The sequence below is a fragment of the Platalea leucorodia genome (genome assembly GCF_965183815.1).
Source record: "Platalea leucorodia genome assembly, chromosome: 1".
NCBI lineage: Eukaryota > Metazoa > Chordata > Aves > Pelecaniformes > Threskiornithidae > Platalea > Platalea leucorodia.
In genome coordinates, this window is record NC_138823.1 from 33,824,217 (window position 1) to 33,838,597 (window position 14,381).

Genomic DNA, 14,381 nt, shown 5'->3' on the forward strand with positions numbered 1-14,381 from the left:
ATAGTAGTGGGAATGTCCAGACAGTTTAAAATGAAAGAGCATTTCATAAGTTAAAAAAAGGGGGAAGACAAAAGTCTAGCATCTTACCAGAGTCTTTACAAGATTTTTTGCCTTCACTATTGTCTCTCTCACTTGAGTCTTTATCATCAGCAACAGCCACTGATGTACTTTTAGCAGACCCTTCTGTATCTTCACCTTGTTCTTCTGTGGATAAGCACAGAAAAGATCTTAGAAAAGAAACTCAGTGACCATTTAACAACATTTTAAAAGTATGTCCTGTAATAAGAACAGCATGAAAAGAGGGTGGCAAAATAGGGGGAAGGAGGGGTGGGGGAAAGAAAAGGGAAAGCGAAAGAATAGCACTTTAAAGAGGTTGGACATTAATTACGAATAATTTGTAATATTTCAAAATCTATCCAGAAATTCTAATTGTGCCTTTATCAGAGTACCTGCTTTCACCAGTGTGACAGATTTAAAGCCTGTCATTTCGTAGTCTTTGAATGAATGATTTGTGTTAAAATACGTGCACATGCATGGACATACACACCACATGGGCCGCAACAAAAGCCAGCACATGTAAAAATGCATCTTGGAGCCAAAAAAAAAAAAAAAAGAAAAAGAAAAAAAAAGTGGGGGGGGGATTCAAATATAAATCCTATTAGTGCAGCAGTATCCCGCTAATTGCAGTAAGTAAGTATTAGGTATTAGGTACTGTATTAAATATAAACCTCTGGCTTTGCGGGAGAAGTCTCAAATTTTGTCTCCAGGGGGAGCCATTCAGGATAAATGATGCAACTTGGTCTATGGCTTCTGAGGAAGCAGCATTACCCACACCTCACTTACGTGTTCACACCAGCTGGATTACATGGAAATCTTCACAGTAACTCAAGCCCATTTAATTATTCGGTAAATCTTAGCTATGCTGCTACTGGTGGATTAATCTGTTTATGCAGTTAGCTTCTATGCTGGGGCTGTGTAGCACTAATCCGTGAAAGGCCCACTGTTCCTTTTCATCCTGTGATCATTTGTCTCTCACTGTGCTGATGTCACATTTTAATGAATTTTTAGCAATCTGAGTAATGCCAGATAACCAGACTTGCAACTCCCTACAGCACAGCATGCTGTTTTCATTGCAGCACACAAAAAAAATAAAAATCATATTTCCCAGTTCAGGTAGGAATTATATAAATTAGAAGGTGAAGGTAAAATGGGATTCGAAGCACCAGGCCGCTCAATTTCATAAAATCTTTAATGACCATATAAATTAACCCTGGAAAGGCAAAAGGTCACAGACACACATTTGCATACACTCTTCTATTCACTTTTGATAAGCAGAGCTTTTATGCAGGGAACATGATACAATTAACCCTTCAGGAACCATACAAAATGCAGCTACCGACATTTTAAGTGTCAAGCATTAACTGAAAATTACACACTGCATAAAATTTTCATTGTAAATGCTATAGTGATTGAAAGGGGAAATAGTGGCCCTCTTCGCACCCCATGTTTTATTAATAACATTCTGACAGCCGAATGAAATATCCTCTGTCATATGTAGCAGCTGAGCACAAAAAAATTGCTGCTTAGTGCCTTACTTGCCAGCCATGCACTGAAACTGTATGCCTAGGCAAACAATCCTCAAATCGATGTGGCGAACCTATCCGATTCTCAACTCTCTGCGAAACCTTTTGTAAATAGGAAGAGAAAAACACAGCTGCAATTTTGGAAACCGAACAAAAAAAAAATCTCAACCACAGATCAATGTGTTTTGCATTGACATCAGAATACAATAGGTCAGGACTAAGCATGTGTGTCCACTTTTTGGAACAATACAGGGAGAAAGATGGTCCCCTCTTTTAAAAATAATTGCATATAAAAAAAATTTCCATCAGAATGGACCCCCCCCCCGTGCTGTTTCAGCGCTCTCCCCCCTGCGGTCCCCCGCCCCCTCCCGCGATGATAGCTAATCAAACATGGTAGGCATCCCTGTCGCAGCTGGAAGCAGGGCTGTGTTTGTCAGGGTGGTGGGGGAGCGCGGTTCGGGATGCTGCGAGCCTGTGATCATGCCTGGCTCGGGCTGTGTTAATGCCGAGCGCGCACACATGAGGCTCGTATCCAGTGTCAGGCCCCATGGCCTCACGGAGCCGATGGCAATCCCTTTTCGACTCATCCTTGGGAACGGACGCATTGCTTCTTTTACTAGATTTACTGGCCCAATCCCCCTGGGCTGGAAAATGAAGTGTCAAAGTGCTACTACTGAGTGTCCTTATCTTGAGGGGACATAAAATTGTAAGGGCTATCGTGGCACACATTAATAAAACATTGTGTGTGTGTCAGGCAAAGAGAAAGAAAATTATGAAGGTACTAAAAGAAAAGCTACAGTATCATCTGGGTCTCATCAGACAATTTTTGCAGGGTGCTCTCCTGTTTTTCTGGTATGTGTTTTAAGTGTGAGAGAAATTCCCAGACATGTTCTCCTATACATCATCGTGGTGTCTGACCTCAGCCTGACCCTGGCAACAGTTTGAGAAATCTGAATGTGAACAAAGACTCTGTGTCAGCAGCAGGGAGAGATTGCGGGATAGACTTTCCCCATCAACTTAATCGCAAACAGCAGTTCTGAGGCCATAACTTTACAGGGCTCCACCAAGCCACAAACACATAACCTTTAGAGGTGAAACTGCCCCCTGCTCCCCACCCCCCCTTCTGTGATTTTTCTCAGTCTTGTGGTGCTCCCTTTGATGTAGCAAGGCAATTAGCTCTAATGTTCAAGTACTGCAGACCTGTTTTATGGTTTGGAAGGTGAGAGCTGTTTATTACAGGTAGGCTCCTGGGGGCCATAAAGGCTTTGCAAATTTTTAATCATGCAAAAAACTAATCAAAATGTAACTTATACACACCATAAAAATTAATATCATTATTATGCACGGTATAAATTGCCTGCCTTGGCTTTCAATGGCACTCACTTCTAGAAAATACATTTGGCATTCATTTCAGAAATATGTATGGCATTCACTTCAGAAATAAATTTCATAGACAGAAATGATAATACAACTTCTCCTATTTTCGTTCAAAATTACAGAAAGGCTAAGATTCACACTGTCGTGACATTTATCAAAGGGACAAGATGGAAACAGAACAGTTCTAACTTAAAAACAGCTAGCAAATTATACAAGAAAAATCCTTAAGACCACTCGTTAGAACAGATATTGAGGATACGTAACAAAGTGTGTTATCAAAGACACTGCATACCTATGCCAAGATGCTACAAACATGTCTTTTTAGTAACATTTTTGTTCTTACTTAATATGCTAACCAAAAGGATACTATTCAGTTACAAAAATGTGATGGCTGCTGCTCAAAGACACAAAATTATGAATTATTATGTATCAACAAAATACAGTATGATAGTGCTACAGATTCCAGAACAAGTCCTAATGCTCTGTTTTTAATTTACAAAAGTCCTGCCTATATACATTTACAAATGTCAGCTTTGAAAATTAATAGAACACTGGATTCAAATGTACTTTAATGGCTTTAATAACACTTACTATTGCAATATGATATTTTATTCACACCTGGTTTTATTTTGTCCAAATGTTGAAAATTTCTTTTGATGTTGGATCTCTTGAGTTTAGCCATTATCAACCTTTTTCCTCACAACTGACTTAGAATGAAACACAAAAATAAGGCTAGCAGTCTGCACTAAAACTGTAAAATAAGGAAAAATGGAAAAGTTAAACTTCAGAGGTAATGTTAATCAGCTGATATTGTATATTATATATTCTACGTCATATACTTTAATATGTTAATCTACACTCTCAGGCCCCAACTCTATACTGATTTTATGAAGGAAGACCCTTATGACCTTCCCCAGCCCAATGAAATCAAGATGTGTGATGAATTCAATTGCAAAATCCAGGCCTCAGCAGTTGAGAAGTTGAATAGCAGATACCAGCAGCAAAATTAGATGAATATTCATACACAGATTAGAAAATCCTGACTTACTGAGATGCAAATAAAGGAACAAATGCATCCACCATGGCCAAAGGAAGGTACAGAGAAATGAATACTATTTTTTGAAATAAAATACTGAAAAGTTAAAACAAGACATGGCTGAGTTGAAACAATCTTCTCTCCTTCAATTTAAATGAATTCTGATAATCATGGAGGCACATCAATCACCTTTCCCTCTCTTTTATCAGAGAAGTTTCCCTACTGATGAGCAGCACTATGAGTCTGTCTTCAAGTCTGTTTAAGAAACATATTATTTTCAAGGTTGATCTTGGTTGGGGTTTTTTTTTTTACATCACTGATATATCAATCAACAGCTAGTAGTTCCTGTTTTGGTCCTGGATTTTGTTGTTGTTGTTGTTGGTATCCCTTTTGCCCTCTCCAAATTGCAAGTAATTTCCTAAATAAGGATGATCTACTAGTTGTGGGTGAGTAATTGTGGTTATGAGAGAGAAAGCAAGATTAAGCAAGTGTTTGTGGCTGAGGGCCGGATGGATGGGGAAAGAATAAATCAATCGACTAAAGTAGTAAGTAAATAAATATGAAATGAGAGAGAGATTTTAAAAAATAATTGGGGTTTGTTATTCAATATGTTCAATAAATAACTGAATCAAAAGTACCCGTAAGTGTTCAGTACAGGTGAACCCCAGGTTCAACTGGTAGAGTGAATGTCTTATTGAGATTAACTGTCAGGATGAGAAGGTAAACACTAGCAAAGGATAACAGAAGGGTGGATTGGAGGGATGGACAGACAACAGATAATGGAGGGAAAGGAGGAAGAACTAACAAAAGAAAATAAAGAAAAACCCACAGAATATGCAAGAGAAGAAAAAATTAACTAAAAGCAGGGCTTGTGGATTTACTTCTGGGTTATCCTAGTTACACTGCTTAGTTGATAAATTCTCCCTGACTTCTGGATTACCATTTATTCACCCAAATATTCCAGAAAGTATTTGTTCTATTTTCTGGCTGGTCTTGCAGAGCATGAGTGAGGAACAGAATGACTCACTCATTCGGGATCTTGACTGCATCCTCTAGTGGTCGTATTTCATCTTCAAACAGGATTTCTAATTTCTCATTTAGGACTCAAGGGGCATAACGGCACCAACCTGTTAATAACTGTTTCTAATCACTGTGTTATATTTAAAACTATAGCTGTTAGAAGGCTGAACTTCCCACAAACAAGCCTATAATTAAGTGATGATCATCATATTGACCAGAAATTGCTAACCGGCAGTTAGTATCAAATTGTACCATTTTGTTTTGTGGTGCATCATTTGAATTTTTATAGCAGTCTAACGCTTATTTTCTTCTGGTTGTAATGTATTACTGTGTCAGCGGAGGCTGACTGCAAAGCTGGCTGAACAGGGCGCGCTGTGGTGGCTCCTTCCCAAGGAGTGTCACAAATCACACCCACTTTATCCATCCACTCCACCCAGCAGCCAGTATTCCCCACTTGCCATACTCAGCTTCACCCCTGTGGCTGCTGGAGGGAGACAGCTCTCATCTACCCTACTTTTTGCTTCTTAGATTCTGAAGGTAGAAAAGATTCATTATTACCAGCTAATCTGCCCAACACTTTATTATTTCCTAAGCTATTTTTTTCTACTTTTTTTTTTTTTTTCTTTAACTGCAGTCGTCTTCCAGCTGCTGGAGAAGGAAAAGGAATGTTCTCCCCAGAAGTTTAGAGGGGTGGGGTGTCCTTTCCAGTCCGGCTGCTGAGCAAGCTCTCCTTTTCTCTCATTGCTGGCTTGGATTGACTGCTTTCTAGTCTCCCTTCCATAGTCTCAGAGTAAATCAGGAGAAGAAATATGTTTTACTCTGATAATGGTGTAAAATGTGGAAAAAAACTGTTGGTAAACTTATGCTGAGCCCTACTGAAAATCTGTGGTTTGTATTTTTGTTGTTTTATTTCTACATTAATATTTTATGAAATATTTTGCAAGAGGCAAAAGAAGCATATGCTGACAAAACCATTAACAGAGAATGTCAGCTATTCAGAATGAAACTCAGCAATGTTTTCCAGATGTGATTGGAGATGTACAGTTAATCATTTATTATGCAAAAAGGGATACTTTTCTTACTTGGCCATCTCTAGAAAGGCATCGAAGCATGAATCTATATTGAGAATAGTGTAACTTTTCCAACTGATCGGTACTTTTCTTTTGGCTGCCATTACAGTTCATAGAAACTGCTGTTTCCTCCATCAGCATAAGGCATGAAAAGCACTAGCATTGTCTGAGTTGAAGACTAATACATTTCCATCGAGGTTGTTTAGAAAAGAAAACTAAACCTCATTGTTAATTCTTGTTCAACACACTGGATACACTCTGCCTAATTCCAGGCACTGCTCTAAGCTTCCTCCCTATGGAGGGAGAGACAGGTATCTTCAGGGCACAACTGAGACTTTACACAGGCTGAATTGTCTAATTCCTTCCTGACTACAGAGGGATTTTAGAGTGAAGTTTAGCGTTTGGAGTGGAGACTTTTCACCTTGACACTGCAGCTAAATGCTGGAAGTTAGGTGGGTGAACCTAAGCCTAAGAGCCTGACCCAAAGCTCAGAAAGTCAATGAGAGTCTTCTCATGACCTTCACCAGTTTACTGGGTGCTCATTTCTAGCCTGCGGGAATAAAAGAAAAATACTAGATCTTCACAGTATCATTCATGGGTTTTTTAATACCTCTTGTTCAGCCTTGTTTTACTTTTCTGTGTTGCTGTTCAATGTCCCTTCATATACAAATGCTTCTACTGTCCCTGATTTCTCACATTTTTTCCTACCTCCTACTTGAGCTGAGTTTCCAGTACATCATAGAAAGGGTGAGATTGGCTCTCCCATTCACAATTTCCAGAATAATCCTTTAGAGTGTATTTACAAAGACATCTACAATGTTAATTAACAGCTCATTTTAAATGTCATTTAAATGACGTATTTTATTAGTGACTCAGTTTTTGGGTTTCTCTCTGAAATACACTGTAAAATCCTTCACATTTATCTTCCAGACTTTCTTTCTGAATTATTCACCTCTTTTTGGCTCACTAACAGTATGTCTCTGAAATTATCTGTAAAGAAGTCTGTTATTGCATATATTTCTCCTTTGTCTTTTGAGAATACTAGAGCAAAAGAATTTGTTTTCTTTGCCATCTCCTGATCATTTTGGATTGACTCTTTATCCTCTGGTGGTCTAGCAGACTTAATGAGTCTTCTGCTAGCTTTCTATTTCTGAGATACTTTAACAATTCCTGTTTAGCTTTTCTAGGTAGATTCATGTATCCTCTTAGCCAACCTCTATGTTCAGTTTTATCAACATCACTTTGGCTTTATTTCCACTTTTAAGGATACTTTTTTCTGACCTGAATAAATTCTTCTACTATATCTTGTCGTGTAGCTAACTACAGCCCTCCAGTTTAAACTTTCCCCTTTCTTGATGTTAAGTGTCATAGGCAGAAGTAGGTGATCTCTTTACAATGAATAAAATTTTCCCTGAACATAAACACTTTCTGAATTTTTAAAAAATGACCTTTACAGAATTATTTGTTTGGGATTTTTGTTTGTTTGTTTGTTTGTTTTCCACAATTACCTGACAAATATTCTCTAGCATATAGAGCAGTCCATGGATTTTTTACAAACTTATTTGTTGCAAATATCACTTCAATCTTAAGAGTTCAAAAGTTTGGCTTCTTTAATATATGCATACATGACATGTTCTTTGTTTTTTTGGAAAGACAACACAGATGCTTTTATCTTCCCCTCCAACCCAGAACACAATGGTTGAGTGGTGTGTAAGAATCTTCACCAAGACTTCCACTGCAAATTCCTCTAAAAATCTCCTGTAAAAACTGGGTTTCCTGGCTCAGCTGTAGCTGTACTATACAAAATATAGTATGGTGACACATGGTCAAACTCTGTTATTGAGACAGGAGGAAAGTATAAAAGTCTGCTCATCAAAACTAGCAAAAGTAGTAAAAGACAGCAGTGCGTTCCTGCCTCCCTGCTGCCTCTGATTCCCTTCTGTTACTGTCTTCCCTTGCCTCCTCCAGTCCCAATCTGGAAAATTTGGTTAACAAACTTTTGTATCATTACTCAAGTATTATGCAGTTTTGTGGAATGTTCCTGGCTTGTGTTGTAGTATTTTAGTGTGTTTGGTATTCACAGCCATAACATGACACATGTCTGTCCCCTTCATCCACAATAGCCTACAGGATCCTTCCAGTTTCAGTGCTGTGCTTCAGTACCTAAAGCTAGTCTTTTCTTGGTGCATTGTTTGAGGTCAGGAATTACACTATCCTGTTGATTACCTGGAGGCTGGAAACTCAAGTCCACTGTCAAGTTTGTTGGAGACACTTGCATGGCATGCTCTGAAGATGAGCAATATCAATTGGTTCTTAGCACAATAATGGGTGACTCGTAAATACTGAAATAGAGTAGACTGCATACACAGATGTGTGCTGTGTTTTGGCTAGGATAGAGTTAATTTTCTTTATAGTAGCTAGTATGGGGCTATGTTTTGGATTTGTGCTGGAAACAGTGTTGATAATACAGGGATGTTTTCATTACTGCTGAGCAGTGCTTACACAGAGTCCAGGCCTTTTCTGTTTCTCACACCACCCCACCAATGAGCAGGCTGGGGGTGCACAAGAAGCTGGGAGGGGACACAACTGGGACAGCTGACCCCAGCTGTCCAAAGGGATATTCCATACTATATGACATCATGCTCTGCATATAAAGCTGGGGGAAGAAGAAGGAAGGGGGGGACATTTGGAGTGATAATGTTTTTTTCTTCCCAAGTACTGTTAAGCATGATGGAGCCCTGCTTTCCTGGAGATGGCTGAACACCTGCCTGCCGATGGGGAGCAGTGAATGAATTCCTTGTTTTGCTTTGCTTGCATGTGTGGCTTTTGCTTTACCAATTAAACTGTCTTTATCTCAACCCAGAAGTTTTCTCACTTTTACTCTTCTGATTCTCTCCCCCATCTCATTGTGGGGGAGTGAGCGAGTGGCTGTGTGGTGCTTAGTTGCTGTCTGGGGTTAAACCACAACATTCTGAATTCAAAAATGTTCGTTATATCTAGGGGTTCTCCCAGTGCCACGTCAAGCATTTCAGGTCACCCAGTCTTGCTGTAAAGCTTCTCAGCTTCTAAAGTATCACAGCAACAGAATGGCATGGGTGGATTTATTTGTATCTGTTTTCCTTTTTACTAAACCAGTGCGACATACTAGATGTTTTCCTCCATCTTTCATTTCCTCTTTCCTTCATTTAAGTTTTTTTAATTCCCACTGTTCAGTATACCGCACTACCTTTACCTTGCTACATGATTGTCTAATTTGAATGCTGTTTCTCCCATACATAGTTTAAATAACACCCCCCCTCCCATTAATTTTCATTGTCAGCAATATAATTCTATCTCTGTGGAAGTAAAGGATATCCCTTGCCTACAGACTCCCTACTCACAACTACCTAATGAGCACAAATCTACAGTGCCAATTTAGCTAAGACCCTGAAACACCTTGTGAGGTGGCTCTGTTGATAGCACTGTAAATATTTCAGACAAAGCTTCTGAACAAGACCTGAACTTAAAATTTGTTCTTAATGACTTCAGATATGTTGATAGGGCCACACATTTGTAAGCTTAATATAGACTTCCCACCATACATCTGTCTTTTCATTTTCTTATAACTTCAGTAAACTTTTAACTGCTTAGGCTGAAATCATCTCTGCTAAATCTCTGTTGCAACTTGGATATCATATGCATTTTTTTAAAAATTACAGTCAAAATGATTCAGCTACTTCTAAGAATAGGATTAGGACAAATAGATTTTTATATGTATATATATGTTTTGGAAATCTTTACTGTTCCAGTGATTTTAAACTGGAACCTAAAATTTGGCAGACAGAATGGTGTCTGGCATGTGCCACATTGGATAAAACTGCCCAAATTCAGCCAAGCAATATAGCTTTGAAAAATTCTACTTACCCATGCTCAGAAAAGCCACTTGTACTGAAGAGCTGAAATTCTTCTAGGAATCCATAATCACTGAACACACTCACACTTCCCACAGTGCTGAGAGCTCACCAAAGTGCATATTCAGTCACATCCCACAGAGCCTTCACAAACCTCTTCACCCAGTTCCTATGTGTACTAAACAATGTGCATGCCATCCTCTTAGAGGAACTGCAGCTTAAATAGGTCTTTTAAAATACAAATTCTCCTGGCAGCTCCCCTGTACAACCAGACTACAACTATAGCATCCTTACCCTGGTGAAGCTGAACTTTCCTTTCTTATTCTTTTGCTGCTGTCTGTCATTGTACAGTGTGCTGGAAACTGATTGCTATAGGACAGCAGGAGCAGCATGTTCCCCCTGTGCTAGTAGGTTGGCAGGAGCAAAGGAAGTATGGAAGCGAGATTTTGGGGGTTAGAGAAAGAACTGGGGAGCAGTAAGCAAAATGTGGTCTGAGGAAAAGAACATGAAAGACCAGCAGATGGGGAAGGGAAGAGAAACTGAGGTGGTAATTAGGACCAAATTAAAAATAGGTAGAAGGCAGGAGACTAGGACTAGAATCAGCAGTGTACCAAATTCCAGCACCCTACTGGAATTCAGGAGATAGAGCTGGCTAGGACCAAAACTGCAGACCACTGGAATCTACTAAGCAAATGCGGAAAAGACATTGAGACATGCTGAGAGGCTTGTGCAGGAATATTAAAGCTGGCAGTCAGCGGGGATGGAAGCATGCATGGATGGATAAGGAAGGGAGCTGGGAGCTGACTAGAAATATAGAAGGGATGTCTGAAGAATAAGCAGCAGAATTAGGCAAGAAAAATAGAGATCACTAGTGGGATGGGAAAAATTATGCATAAAAAGAGTGGGACCATAGATGTGAAGAGAAAATGATAGGTGAAGATAGTGATTACTAGGCAAAGAGATTGGAAATTAATGTGAGTAAAACATGGAGTCCCCACAGCCTGGAATTAAATCCCTGATTTTTCAGTCTTACAATTCTTCTTCTGGTTTACTGCATTACCCTTCACCAGTGCTTGTCTACAGTGAGGACAAAAACCTACTACTCTCAGTTGATTCATTAGCTCTAGTAAAAGGGGTTTGTGTAGCAAATCCAAACCCACTGATGTTTCATATGACTTTCAGTGTAGTGATACATGGTAACTTTATTTTCCAGTTTAAGTCTTCAAAAAATAACTATGGGATTATAGATACAAAAAAGAACCCCATGTTTTTAGACCCATTAATAATATCACAGAAGTAAAACACTCTAATATCTTAAAAAATACATCAAGACACTTCTTTTGTGACACAAACTTTAATTTCCTGATAAAGCTCTACCTTATGGCAAAGCCTCTTGCCCTATTCACTGCACAAAATTATTGATACTTGTTTAGTGAAAAGCTATTCAAGATTTTTCTTCTCACTATTTAACATATGACCACATGTTTTATTTACTATGTCTCTTCAACATGTTCTGAAAGCCAAATTATTCATTTCATTATTAACTTTTTATTGCTGCACAAACATTAATGAATTTATCTTCATTATGTCCTAAGAGATGAGTAGGCAATTCTGCAATTTCAGAAAGGGGAGGTATAGAGAAATTGAGGTTTAAAAAAATCTACTAACTTGGAGAACCCAGTTTGATACAGATGGGACCCAATTTTTTCCAACTACATAGCAATATATAGCACGTTATATGCTCAAAGCACAGGACTGATTGCTTTCATTTGCAGCTCTGTGTGTTCAGCACTTATTTAACACTACAGTACAGCCTCAAATCAAGCACTCAGAAAATGAAGGCCACACAGTCAGTGAACTCCTATGAAAACTCTGGGTAAGGTGACCTGCTTAGGATAAAAAAATAGGATCTCTCCAGCAGAGACAGATATGGAAGCAAGTTCTTCTGTTGTCTTAAACAAACCCTATTATTTCTGTTCCTGGCATCCACAGCCTCCGTCACTACTCACTTTCTGAATTTCTCAGCAAACACGGTGAGGCTTTAAAGACAGTTTCTGCCATCCCTGCAGAGCACTGATTCATCCATATCCCCATGCAGCTCCATTCCATAAACCCAGAAAGGCAAGGTGGAAATGCTATATGACAATGTAATTACAGATCATATCTTCACGCATATACACATGGTGCTGAATTAAGGTAGTATAGCATATATTAGTCCTTCTTGATTAGGAAAGTGGCTTTTGTGAGAGACAGAAGCAGATCTGCTCTACTATATCAATATATTAACCTCCCCTTTTTCTTGTTCATGATCGACAAGCAGTATATACTTACAGATGTTGCTATCTGAATATTATCTGTAACATATAAAGTCATAAAATGCTTAAGAGTAGACTGTAAGGCAATGCACAAGGACTTCCCTGCACAAATCAGGCTGAAGTTCACAGGGCTGGTGTAAATAAAACCTCATATAGAACTGTAATGTTTTACTGATTCACTTTACCATATTAGACCCAGACTTAGCTAATTTAGGACTAGGGCTTAGGAATAGGAGTTAGGAATTTAGGAATAGCCCAGTAACTGTAGTTAGCAAGTATCATAGTGAGTGTACCATGTCGTCTTTTTATTCTATATACAGGCAGATATTTGTGCTAATACTGATGAAATTTAGTAATTTTATTAGAGTTTGCAAACAGTGCTTTCAGACATACACTAGTCAATTCATACATGTTGTAATTACAAAAAATACCATAGCTTCCCTTATGACGGAAAGAGACAAGTAAAGATGAGACACAATTACAGTTGGGCAGATGTGCTATATTTGTGACAATTATTGTTTTCTTTTTGAAACAAGATGTTTTGATCACCTCAGCATAAATTAGCTCCACGGGTATCACTAAGCTGAAGAATGGAAAAAAAAAAGGGCTTGTAAAGTATTGGCATGGATTGGCTTTGCTTGAATAAGGGTATTCACAGGAGTTCAAATCTTCAGAGGTCGTACTACAGAAAAATGGGCTTAAGTGAACACACAATGTTTGATTTTCAGAAGTGCTGAGTGTTATCTCAGCACCCATGGGCTGAAAGCTGAGAAGTTTCAAGAATCTACATAGTCTCAGAGACATTAGCAAAACCCCATACGTTAGGCACAGAGGATTTTTACCAATGCAAAATAGATGGTCAACACCTGGCCTTTAAGCAGATTTTATAGTCATCATAAAACATATATCCTCCATACACACTAACCTACAAATACATTGAGAAAGTTCCACTTATTTCAAATCATGTGTTCACAAAACCATGTGTGCTGGGCTTTGAGGTCTGGGGATTATAATTGCCACTCGTTTATAGTAGCATTTCACTGGAAAAGTGGAACACGATGTGAAGTAAGCAGCAAATAACTTCCAAATCAGAAAAAAAAACCCTATGAAGTTGCTTATTATAAGAGCAAGATTAATTTAGGCACCTTCAGAAAAAAATAAAATAAATTCTGCTGCTTACTGTATAGTTAACCCATGCATCTTTAAAGACTTCTATTTTTAGTCTCATACAGCATCTGAGCATACAATGTTGAGTTCTTTTTAAGATACGCATAAAAGCTTGATTTATATTTTTTAAAAAATCTTCAATCAATCTTTTTTTTTAAATAAATTCCGTGAAAATTAACAAAGTGGGGTTTAGGTACAGTCCTAGTTAGCTACCTTTATGTTGCTAATCTTTCCAGTCAGTCAGAATTGCTGGTCTGGGGACATTTCTGAGGAGAATAGATGAAAGACAGGACAAATATTTCAGATAACTGTGTGAGGATGCAACATGAAGCAAATACTACAGGCACCACACTTTTCTGTCTAAACACCCCTTTTTCAAGATATACTCCCTTTAGTACCCCAAAGAAGCTTGGGCAGAGATCCTCTTTCTTTCCTGTATCTACAACATATTTATTTACTTGCCACTCGTGAAACCTTTTAAAATGTATTTTATGGTTAAGAACCAGTGCTCCAGTTCAACTCACCACAGAAACTAGATTCAAGATTTTGTTTGTCTGTTGTATTTGTAACAGCCTCTGTCCCAAAAGGACAGGTTGAGGAACTGAGAGGTATGCCATAGGTTTTCTCCTCAGAATCTGTTGTGGAGATAGAATGGGGCATTATTGATTTCATATGAACACTATTTGGGCAGGAATTAGTCATCAGCCTGACATTTTCAGTCATCCAGATACTTTGTGAAAGCTCCTACATCTGGTTAGCCCAGCATACTTGACATACTCAATACCAGCATCAGCACAGGTAAACATACTGGTTATATTCTCAAATGATGAGGAAATAGGAAGAGACTCTTCATCCAAGGCTTTTCTGAGTTATAATCTATTTTGGACTGCATGTGACAATGAGGTGACATTCCTCACTTGTTC

At 38.5% G+C, this 14,381-nt stretch overlaps 1 protein-coding gene across 1 annotated transcript in view; it reads right to left on the reverse strand.

Annotated features, from left to right (window-relative positions):
• Positions 1-14,381, reverse strand: part of ZFHX4 (zinc finger homeobox 4) — a gene marked incomplete at both ends in the record, with an annotated part of 125,672 nt that overhangs the window by 23,402 nt on the left and 87,889 nt on the right. The window contains one exon of the mRNA XM_082315045.1: positions 88-204. Coding sequence (XP_082171171.1) covers positions 88-204 — 117 coding nt within the window. The remainder of the gene's footprint in view (positions 1-87; positions 205-14,381) is intronic.